This window comes from Urtica dioica, chromosome 6 (genome assembly GCF_054948205.1).
Source record: "Urtica dioica subsp. dioica isolate 48M chromosome 6, U.dioica_male_clone48M_v1_H2, whole genome shotgun sequence".
NCBI classification, from domain to species: domain Eukaryota; kingdom Viridiplantae; phylum Streptophyta; class Magnoliopsida; order Rosales; family Urticaceae; genus Urtica; species Urtica dioica.
In genome coordinates this window covers 33,759,792-33,772,190 of record NC_142761.1, presented here as the reverse complement: position 1 = coordinate 33,772,190, position 12,399 = coordinate 33,759,792, and the positions used below count along the sequence as shown (strand labels likewise).

General features: G+C 36.4%; 1 protein-coding gene across 1 annotated transcript; it reads left to right on the top strand.

The window, feature by feature from the left end:
- Nucleotides 1-2,780: 2,780 nt before the first annotated feature.
- LOC149393739 (glutathione transferase GST 23-like) lies at nt 2,781-4,528 on the top strand. Its single transcript, XM_089617123.1, has 2 exons — nt 2,781-3,140; nt 3,631-4,528. Exons 1-2 carry the CDS (start codon nt 2,823-2,825, stop codon nt 3,991-3,993), a joined length of 681 nt encoding a protein of 226 aa, XP_089473249.1. The 5' UTR covers nt 2,781-2,822; the 3' UTR covers nt 3,994-4,528.
- The last annotated feature ends 7,871 nt before the right edge of the window (nt 4,529-12,399 follow it).

The window sequence follows — 12,399 nt, the reverse complement described above, 5'->3', positions numbered from 1 at the left end:
AGAGAGTGGTTGGATCGAATAACATGAGCGTGTCTTGGATAGACGAGCGCAGTCCTCCGATATAGCGCGAAGTAATTTGCTCTTCCGTCTCGGTCAAATCATTACGTGTAATAAGTAAATTAAACGCAGTGATGTAGTCGGACACGGATTTTGTACCTTGGCGAAGGTTTTGGAGAGTGGTGTAGAGGGTGCGAGTGTAATTATACGGAAGAAACGCTTCACACATGTGCTTCTTCAATTTAATCCATGATGTAATCTTCGCTTTCCCGATGCGAGCGCGCCGGCTACGAAGTTGGGACCACCACGCGGCGGCTCGACCTCGAAAGCGGGTAGCGACAAGAGACGCGCGCCTCTCAACCGGTACCTCCTTGAAATCGAGGATCTCCTTCGTCGCAATAAGCCAGTCCAAGAATTCCTCGGCTTGAACACCACCGTGAAATTCCGGGATCTCGACCTTGAACGCCATCTCCCATCGGTTGTTCTCCGGGACTGTTTCGCGCCCATCCCATGCACGACCACAGTCACCAACATCACGACCAAAAGGGTTCGACTGATCGTCCTCGGTTTCGGCTTCGGACTCGCCTCGGTACTGTTGTTGTTCTTCGTGGTGTTGTAGCAGCGCTGCCACTTGCCTCGTTAACAACTCAACTTGAGCGCGTAATCCTACGTCCTCTTCACGCCTATGAACATCGTCTAAGGAAGCATCCCGAATCACTCGCTTCTTCGGTGCCATTGCACAGAAGCGATTGGCTCTGATACCAACTGGTGTAGACACGAACGTAGGAACGAGATGAACAGGAATTGGAAAGCTATAAACTGACCAACACAAGCATACAGCTTGATTTTCTTAACTCATTCAGCAAGGTCCCTTCATATTGTTATCTCTCCCATATATATAGAAAACAAACAGACACTAAAGGAAATAAATCCTCAAAATAAAAGCTAAATAAAGGCAATAAATATTCAAAATAAAAGCCTACATGAAGGCAGTAAATATTGAAAATAAAGAGACCATGTCGAGTTGTCCGTTTCCAGAGTTAGCGGGATTTGTTGGTCTTGCGATCCCACGCGTTCATGAAGGTAAGACCAATAATATCGGCATCAGAGATCTTAGGCATCAAGAAATCGATTGTGATTGGTCTCTCACAGTGCTCAAAATTGTATGACCGTTCGATCAGCGTTAGAGACGACTTTGGCCGCACTTAAGCGTCGACGATGCGGTGTATATATCTCGTATAAAACCGACGAGGCTTAACCAGTCTCCACGGAATCCGTCGCTTATGGACTTGGATAGCAAAAGTCTCATCAACAATGTTCACTAACAAGGTAGTCTTGGATTGATTATTAATGAAATAATTTACGTCGGTAAGAGTTTTATTAGTGTAGTTTCTAACTACTACCTTAGAAACACTGATGGTGTAACTCGTGCTCTTGTTAAACAATGCACCCAAAAGGATTAATGAAGCAATTAAAAAACACGACTCGTTACACTATTTTGGCGTCAATTTACATCAAAATACAATATTTTTACATCAAACGGTGATTTCATCTTCAATAAAGTAATTTATTTCTACGAGTATCTCCAACTCACGTGGGATTAAACAAAATGGAATTATATATTTACTCCAACCCAAGTTTATTTTTCACTTCACGTGAGGAGGCTTCGTCCCTACTAGTTGCGAGGAGGAATGAGAGGTAGTCTATAATCATAACGGCAATCTTGGGCGATGGTATTTGCAGAGAAAGGTGAGGACACCTCTTCGGACATCCTATGGCTCGTTTGATTGCCGGCTCCCAAGACTTTGGATCATGATCAAGATCACCACATCCAAGTTGTTGGCCGGCGTGATCTCGTTTGCCTTCTTTTGGTGGATGTTTGGCCACAAAGTTGCATTTTCCACGCGCGAGGGTTCCCATTTGTCAGAGCGTGAGGGTTTCGGGACGGTTCGCATAAGAGCTTAGTAGTTGCCTTGAGTCTCCGTTGCGGGACCCCCTCTCGGCGTTCAACCGTTCTGTCAAGTTGTGGATCGTCATCATTCTCATCTTCTCCTCGCCCTAGCCGAACGCCCTCCACATCATCAACTAGTAGGGACGAAGCCTCCTCTCACTCTCATGTGGCTTCGTGCCTGTCAACTGGTGCTTAGTGACCCACGTGATACTAAGACGATAACCTTAGGAGTCGCGGTATTGGAACCCCCGATTTTATGGGTTCTCTATATTGATTTCATGGCTTCCTTTTATACAAAATCTATTATTAGTTGGTGTATTAAGAGGGACAAGGTTTTAGTGATTTCCATAAAACCGTCGAGTCCCATTACCGATACATACAAAACAATTTTTTTTCTTCAAAAAATCCGGTATTAAAAACTTAAAAGATTTTAAGAGGATTCGATGTTGGGTCTTTTTTATTTTATTTTTATATTAGTAATACAATATTCTCACGTTATTTCAATATTAAAAAAAATCTTGGCTTTTCTTTTCTTCGACTCGTGCATTATTAATTAGCTCTATCCCCCTCAATTACTAAATTATATGTCTCTCTATTCAAACACGCAACTAAGCTTGCCTATCCCAAGCTGCTTTATTATATACAAGTTTGACCATCACATTATAATATTCTGTAAAAAAAAAAACATGAAAGTAACGGTAATAAATGTTAATAAAAGACTTTCCAAACTTTATTTCAAAATAAAACGGAAGCTTCCATGTAACTTACTAAACACACAGAGAAATCAATACAGCTTTAAATGTCACTATAAGTACAATTTCTAAGCCTTGGAAGTGTATGCGTAAATTGATCAATATAATTCCCTTAATTAGGCATGGCTAATCATGATGTGAAATTACATAGCTCATGGCCTAGCCCTTTCTGTTGCAGGGTCAAATGGGCTCTTGATCTGAAGGGCATACCGTACGAGACCATAGAAGAAGACCTCAACAAAAAGACCGAGTTATTGTTACAATACAACCCGGTTTACAAGAAAGTCCCTGTGCTCATTCACGAGGGAAAACCGATCTGCGAGTCCATGATCATCGTTGAGTATCTTGATGAGAAGTGGCCACAGAAACACTCTTTGGTTCCTCAAGATCCTCTTCAGAGAGCCCTCGCTCGTTTTTGGGTTAAATTTGTTGAAGAAAAGGTAATTATATTTTTGAGTTTGTCATTAGTTATGCAACACATAAATATAGAGGCAAAATGGTAAGCGTTGTTCCTGAATTACATGGATAGTTGCGCTTACACCCTTAAACTTTAATTTTGGTTCATTTCTTCCCAAACTTAATTTTTTGTGCAATATTTGTATAGTTGTAAAATAGATTAATTTTGAAATAAGCATTAACATGTGATAAGCACATGAGCAGCCAATGGAATTCATTTTTATCTTAAACTCAGCCGTGTAGGGTGAGGTGAGTCTACTACCAATAATTTTTTTATTTATTTTTTTTTTTATTATTTTTTTTTAACTTCCATAAGTATAACGAAGTTTGAGGTTCTAGTTTCGAGTCAGAATTGATACAAAATTCCTTTAAATTTTTTTTTTTTACGAAATTGATCGTAAAAATAATAATTTTATGAAAGATATGAACGTAAAAAAAGAGAGATAATAATCTACTACGTGCGTACGCGTACAGGGATCATCTATATGGATGGTATTTCGAACTACCGGGGAAGAGCAAGAGAAGGCGATAGAAGAGTGCTTGGAGATGCTACAAACCATGGAAGAGCATGCGATTATAACGGACGACAAGAAGTTCTTCGGAGGAGATGAGGTCGGAATAGTGGACATAGCATTTGGAGGGATTGTTTGTCATTGGTTTGGAGTGATTGAAGAGATAGTCGGAGTGAAGATATTTGAAGCGCGCGAATTCCCGCGCTTGCATGCTTGGCTTAGGAATTTTGAAGAAGTGTCGGTGATCAAGCAAAACCTTCCGCTCCGTGACGCTTTATTGGGGGTTTTCAAGGGAATAAGGGAAAATTTAGTAGGGTCTTCTTGATATTTTGATCAATGATTGTGTGGAGATGATTTTTACGCACTTCATTTAGCTCCTACATAAATTGGTTTGATTGTCACTTTGACTTTTTTTTTTTGTTCATTCTGTCTCTAAACTTAGGTGGGAAAAGACTTGTACTTCTCTTATCTGATTTTATTTACCAGGGTGAACTGGTCAACTTATCATTTTTTTGTATGCTAAATGTGTTTTGGGAAAATAACACATTTATACCATGTGTTTTAGTGAAATGTCGAGTTTAACCCTCAGTTTTCAAAAATGTCGAGTTCATACCCTCTGTTTAACTAAAATGACGAAATTATACCCTGAAATGAATAACAGCGTCACAAATCTCCCTTTCATTGATATTAACTCTTATATAAAAAAAATCGAATCAAATCTAAATCAGTACCCTAATTTCCAAATTCTCAATTTTGAAATAAAAATAGCCTTAAATTGAAATTAAATAATAAAACTCATACCGCCTAAGAAATGACTTCATTCCGTGTTCGAATTGTAACTCTAAATCTTGGATTCTCTGTTCGAATATGCGATTTTGATGACTATCAACTATCGATGTTTACCCATTTGCCTCTTTCTGTGTTCTTCACGATTAAGAAACTGTTGTTTATTTTTTAGTTTTTAAATAAATTACATATATGACGCGAATGAATAAAGATAATTTGTGTTTATATTATAAATATTATAGTCAACGTCAATGAAAAGTCAATAAAAAGAATATTTGTGACACTGTTGTCTATTTCAGGGTATAATTTCGTCATTTTAGTTAAACAGATGGTATAATTTCGTCATTTTAGTTAAACAGAGGGTATGAACTCGACATTTTTGAAAATCGAGGGTTAAACTCGACATTTTACTAAAACACAGGGTATAAATGTGTTATTTTCCCATGTGTTTTAGATTGAGGGTTAAACTTTTTTTTTTTTTTTTTTGGCAAAAACTAAAAGGATGAATGTACACGTACGGATGATAAAGTCATCACGCCAAGTTTGTTATGGTTTAGCTATCACCAAAAAAGAAAAGAAATAAATATGAAAGTCAAATTGTAAAGAGCAAGACAACCTATTTAGTAATTTATAATCATGGACAATGACAGTAATCTTTGCTGAAAGTCGAAATATATAAGGGTAGATTACATGCCAAGGATGTTCTTTGTAATAGTGGGTGTTTGGTACACATGGGAAACATACTTATTTTGTGGTGTAAATTCTTTTTTATATCGGTGTTAACAAAAAAGTATATTTTATTTAAAACAAGATCAAAGAATTAATAAAAAGACGACTTTGATATTTCATTTGACTGATCTGTGGAATAGGCCTAACATGCTAATATTCAAAGGCAGGACATAGTTTTTATGAACCATAACGGCACATAAATCAAAGAAATATCTTAAGAATTTGGAAATTAATTCTTTTTTTTTTTTTGAAAAATGGTCAGGACCAGACTTCATTCCACATCAGTGCAAAACAAAGGTTTGTCTGCCGTAATTGCAGAGATTACATGAGGTGGGGCTTTGTTGTCCCAAGTAGCAATATTATTAAAATTTAAAACAAATTGAGCAAGAATGTGAGCCGGGACATTCGTTGAACGAGGGAAGAAAAGAAAGTTGCAAGCTGCAAAGGTAGATGAGAGATCGAGAATGTCGTTGATGACTAGACCAAGTTCAATGCACGACGAAGTCGTAGACGACAGGAGCTGAACGATAGCAAGACAATCAGAGATGATAGTGACCTGGTGGAGATCGCGTTCTTTTGCAAGATGGAAGCCTTAGAGGATTGCCTTGGCTTCTGCTATGTCCGGAGCAAGGAGCGCGTGGATAGGCGATATATGGTAATAAATAATTAAAATATTATATCTATTGAATTAGATTCCGTAGTTATCCGGACCACTACAGAATTTCATTCAATAGATATAAATTATTTATTACCACATTTTTTTACAATAACTTTCTTAAGACTATCTCTAAACTTCACGATGCATAATACATCATGTTTTGGATATTTTGCTCCAATCGTGATGCAAATATAAGGATGCACATTTGCATCACCGTTGAATAGTGGTGATCTAAATATGGATCACCATTATTTACCGATGCATATTTTTAATCTTTACGTTTTAATAATTGTTCAATTAACCCAAGTTTTAATATTGCTTAAATTACTACTTTAATATAGAAATTAAATATTTATTCTAAATTACCACCGTCATGAATTTTTTATCTTTATCTTTAAATTATTATTTAGTGGTTACAATACCAAATAGTGATCAATTAATAAAAATTAGACAAATGAATTTTGGTGGTTTGGTTTGATTTTATTATCCTCAACTACTACCATCGGATTTAATTTATTCATCTTTGTCTTTAAATTATTGTCTGATTTTCTTGTCTAAAATATTACTATAAAACTAGGTAATTACATCTCATAAACATATCTTTTTTTTTTTTTTTTTTGAAATCTCATAAACATAATTATTTTTCACTTCATTCTCCTATATTCAAATTTTCCTTATCGTTAAACTCGTACCCTTTTCTTCTCTACAAAAATGAATGAGATTATTCCTAAACTATAACCTCCGCACTAGTTTAGGACTAAAATCAAATATGTCTAATTTAATCCAAAATTATGATCACACCTTTTGTGCAATTATGGTTTTACCCTTTATCATTTTCCTTTGCTTTTTTTTTTTCTTTTTTTTTTTTCTCTTCTATCTCTTTGAAAAACTGACCCACCTCTTCTACGCCACTAAAGCCTCTCTCTCCTCTCCACGCTCTTCAATGCCCCTCCGTTCCAGTCCTTCACCGTTTTTGTCCTCGAGTCTCCAAAAACCCACTCTCTCTCATCTCCAACCCCCATTACTTGCCCCAGACTCTTATCGTCAACCTTGACCTTCCGATCAACGATCCCGAGCAAAAGGTTTATCGATCTAGCAATTTCGATTATGATTATGGCGTCGTCATCGCGGGATTCGTGCTCTTCTTCCCCAAATACTCGACGTTCTTGTCCAAATCCGGGTTCTACGTCGAGGAAAGGGTTTGGTCGAACTCTGCTCAGCGCCATTGTGAACCAAGCTATCAAAATGGGCCTGGGACAGGTTGAGTGGGTGGTTCTTGATTGGAATGTCAACGTGATTCAATTCTATAAGGACATGGGAGCTAAAATTTTGTCAGAAATTCGCCGTCGACGAGCTCCTCCGTGATCTCCTCTGTTCAATAAACTGAAAAAAACTCAAAATCCAAACTCAAACCTTAGGTGTTATGATTTCTTGCTTGACATTGCTTTGGAAATTTTTCTTAGGTGTTATGATTTTAGGTGATTTCAAGGCTATTTGTTTGGTTTATTGAAACTGTTGACAATCTGTTTAGTTTATTGATATTGTTGTGAATAAATTATTTAGTTATTTACATGGTCGTCAATATTCTATATGATTTATTGACATTGTCAACATTACGATTTGTTTCTTGGGGTTTTTTTTGGAAAAAACGTGAAAAAGAAAAATATGAGAATTCGTTTGAAGATTTATTGACATCATTGTCTTTTATTGACATCGATGTCAATAAAAAGACAACATTAATGCCAATAAATATTCAACAATTTCCAAAATTTTCAATTTTTTTTTTACAGTTTACTGACTTTCCAGAATTCTAAGAATCGTTCTTGAGCATGAAGTCACTGAAAAATCTAAAATCCTTCTTAGCTAAGGACGAGGGAGAGAGAAAGAGAGAGATGGAGAGAGAGAGAGAGAGAGGAATACGAGTGAGAGAAGAACACGAGAGAGAAGAGAGAGTGGGGATAAATAAAACAATAAAAAGTAAATACAAAAGTAAAGATAAAAGTCAAATGTTAAAATAAAACAAAAATAAAAAAGAAAAGAAAATAATAATTTATTGAGGGTATTTTTATACAAAAAAAATACAAAGTAGTAATAGTTTTGTATTAAATTAGGTATATTAGATTTTTGTCCTAAATTAGTGTGAAAGTCATAGTTTAAAAATAATCCCAAAATGAATTACAGTTCATTTGATCATGATGATTACACCCAGGCCCAACCCACCTATTAGTGGTCACAAAAAGATATACGGTTATGTGAATATTTAATAAATTCTCGAATAGCTATAAACTGTAAATAAATGGATCAAGTGGAGTAGCTCCACCTACACTAATTTGGGACAAATTTCCCCTTAAAAAAATTTGTAATAATTTACAATAGTTTTAAAAAAAATGAACAATAAATTAGGATACTAGACTTTAACAGCTTGACCATCATTTGCTTGAGCAAGTTGAGAGGAGTGGGTGAAAAAGATCTCCTTGGGCGTGACATAAAAAAACTATCTACTACCTCATTTTATAACTATTTTAAATGTAGCAAAATTCAAACATCGATGCAAAATATCAAAGCCTCAAAAAGTCAATAATCAATAAACAATATGGCTCAAATACCTAACCATTGTTATAAAACCAAAGGAATAACTTGAATCTAAAAACTCTTTAAACACTAATGAGATGAAAATTTAGAGGAGAAGATTATGGAGAGTAAATGAGAGAATGAAATTATGTGGGAACTTAGGGATGATTTTCCCTTCATGCTACTCATGTATTTATAGTGAAAATTTGTGTACATTAGTCAATAAATTAGTTGTAGGGTAATTAATTATTTACCCATATTTTTGACTTATGAGCATAACAACTATTTATAACACTCCCCCTTTGGGATGCTTATGGATACATTTACGTGTTCATATTGCCTCGTTAAAAACCTTACTAGGAAAAACCCAGTGGGATAAAAACCTCAGTAAGGAAAAAAGAGTACAGCTATGCAAAGCTCCCCCTGATGCAGACGTTGGTGCGGTCTTTCTACAAATCTTGCAATTTACGCATTCCAATGTCATGAACATGTTTTCTGAAAGTTGAAGTGGGGAGCGCCTTTGTGAGGAGATCAGATGAGTTATCACAAGAACGAATATACTGGATGTTGATAACATTGTTCTTCTCTAGCTCTTGAGTGAACGAAAAGAACTTCGGAGGGATGTGTTTTGTTCTGTCGCTCTTGATGAATCCTTCCTTCATTTGAGCAACACATGCGGCATTATCTTCATAAAGTGTGATGGGGTCTTCGTCTGTTGGAAGACCACTGGTGGCTCTGATATGTTGCGTCATTGATCTCAGCCATACACATTCACGACTTGCTTCATGTAGTGCTATAATTTCCGCATGATTTGATGATGTTGCAACGAGCGTTTGCTTTTGAGAACGCCAAGAAATTGCAGTCCCTCCATACGTAAACACATATCCAGTCTGAGATCTCCCTTTATGTGGATCTGATAAGTAACCTGCATCTGCATAACCAATCAAAACTGGTTTTGTCTTGTTAGGATAAAATAATCCTAAATCAATCGTTCCTTGAAGATAACGAAGCACATGTTTGACCCCATTCCAGTGTCTCTTTATAGGAGCTGAGCTGAATCTTGCTAGTAGATTAACTGCAAAAGCTATATCTGGTCGGGTGCAATTAGTAAGGTACATAAGGGCTCCAATTGCACTGAAATATGGTACTTCAGGACCAAGAATCTGTTCAGATTCCTCACATGGACGAAATGGGTCTTTTACCACATCTAGGGATCTGACAACCATTGGAGTACTTAAAGGATTTGACTTATCCATATGGAAGCGTTTTATCACTTTTTTCGTGTAATTTGACTGATACACAAATATTCCATTTTTCACGTGCTCAATCTGTAAGCCAAGACAATATTTTGTCTTCCCAAGATCTTTCATTTCAAATTCTTGCTTTAAGTAAGAGATTACTTCTTTGATCTCTTCATCAGTCCCAATGATGTTTCGACATAAACAGCGATGATTACACATCCGGATGTTGTTTTCTTAATGAATACACATGGACAAAGAGAGTTATTGACATAACCTTTTTGTATTAAATATTCACTTAAGCGATTAAACCACATTCGTCCGGATTGCTTTAACCCATATAAAGATCTTTGTAATTTGATGGAATATTTTTCTCTAGGCTTTGAACTAGATGCTCCAGGCATCTTGAATCCTTCAGGGATCTTCATATATATTTGAGTATCTAGCGATCCGTATAAATAAGTTGTGACAACATCCATGAGATGCATATTTAGTTTCGCATGCACTGCTAGGCTGATCAAGTATCTGAATGTAATTCCATCCATTACAGGGGAATATGTTTCTTCAAAATCAATTCCGGGCCTTTGAGAAAAACCTTGGGCAACAAGTCGAGCTTTGTATCTCACAATCTCGTTTTTCTCATTTCTCTTTCGTACAAATACCCATTTGTATCCAACAGGTCTCACATCTACAGGTGTGAGTACTATAGGTCCAAAGACCTTGCGCTTGTTAAGCGAGTCAAGTTCGGCTTGAATTGCATTTTTCCATTCCCCCCAATCGTGTCTATTTTTACATTCAGTAACAGACCTTGGTTCATGGTCTCCATCATTTTCATCCATGACATCGCATGCCAGACTATATGAGAATGCATTATTGATTTCATCATTTCGGTTCCATTGTATACCTGTATTGGCATAATTGATTGAAATTTCTCGATTTTCCTCATTTTGTATTTCTGGAATACATTCCTCCATTTTGGGGTCATTTTGTATCTCTGCTCCTTTTCTTTTCCGAGGATTTTTATCTTTGGAACCGAATGGTCTTCCACGCTTCAGGCGTGTTGTGACTTCATGAGTGACTTTATTTTCAATTTGTCCTTTTGGGACATCAATTTGCGCAGGAGCATTTGCAGCAAGAATGTATGATTTAGTCACTCTTTTAGTGTCTGTAAACGCATCAGGAAGTTGATTTGCAATACCTTGCAAATGTACAATCATTTCCACTTCTCCTTCACAATCTTTGTGTAAGGATCAAGATGCAATAATGTTGGTACAGACCAAGTAATTTCCCTTTTCAGCTGGTTTCTTTCTCCCCCTAATACTGGGAAATTTTCTTCATCAAAATGGCAATCAGCAAACCGTGCTGTAAAAACATCACCAGTTTGAGGTTCTAGATACCTAACAATAGATGGACTTTCATAACCTACATAAATTCCAAGCCTCCTTTGAGGTCCCATCTTTGTTCTTTGAGGTGGTGCTATAGGCACATAAACAACACATCCAAAAATTCTCAGATGAGATATATTTGGTACTTGGCCAAATGCAAGTTGCATAGGGGAGTATTTATGATATGCACTCGGTCGGATGCGAATTAATGCAGCAACATGTAATATTGCATGACCCCATATTGAAGTAGGGAGCTTTGTTCTCATTATCAATGGTCTAGCAATAAGCTGGAGGCGCTTGATTAGCGATTCAGCTAGACCATTTTGTGTATGTACATGAGCAACAGGTTGCTCAACATCAATCCCAACTGACATACAATAATCATTGAATGTTTGGGACGTAAATTCACCAGCATTATCGAGCCTGATTTTCTTAATTGTATGATCAGGAAATTGAGCTCGTAATTTAATTATTTGAGCAAGTAATTTTGCAAATGCCATATTGCGAGTTGATAACAAACAAACATGTGACCATTTGCTAGAAGCATCTATCAATACCATGAAGTATCGAAATGGACCAGATGGTGGGTGAATAGGCCCACATATGTCATCTTGAATATGTTCAAGGAACGTAGGTGATTCTGTTTCAACCTTTCCCGATGAAGGCCTTATGATAAGCTTTCCAAGAGAACAAGCTTTACATGGGAAAGTATTACCTTGAGGGATCTTCTGGCCCTTCAATGGATGCCCATGTGTATTTTCAATAATTCTTCGCATCATAATAGAACCAGGATGACCTAAACGATTATGCCATGTCGCTAAAATTGAAGACTCAATGACTACCGAATTTGATTCTATCGTATTTATATATGTGTAGTGCAATCCAGTAGGGAGCATAGGTAGTTTTTCTAAAATTTGCTTCTCTCCGAATTTGGATGTCGTAAGACACATATATTTCATGGTGCCTTCAGTTATAGACTGAGTATTAAATCCATGAGAATATATGTCATTAAAACTCAACAAGTTTCGTTTGGATCTCGGTGAAAATAAAGCATTATTTATATTGAATTCCGTTCCATTTGGCAGTATAAAATTTGTCTTACCAATACCTTCAATCAGATCTACAGGACCTGATATTGTATTCACAAAATTTTTCGTTGGCTTTATTATTGAGAAAAACTTTTTATCATTCAAAATAGTATGTGTTGTTCCACTATCCGGTATGCAGATTTCTCCAGTACCAACCATTTGGTTCGCCACACAATTTGCTTTTTCCATATGATAACTTCATATTAAAACAAAAATAAAGTTAATGAGAAAAACGTACTTATATTATATAATGCATAGTCTTGAAAAATATTACAC

Coding starts and splice junctions, on each gene's coding strand:
- LOC149393739 (XM_089617123.1), top strand. CDS start 2,823: ATGGCTAATCATGATGTGAAATTACATAGCTCATGGCCTAGCCCTTTC. Junction 3,141..3,630: donor TTAAATTTGTTGAAGAAAAG/GTAATTATATTT, acceptor GTACGCGTACAG/GGATCATCTATATGGATGGT.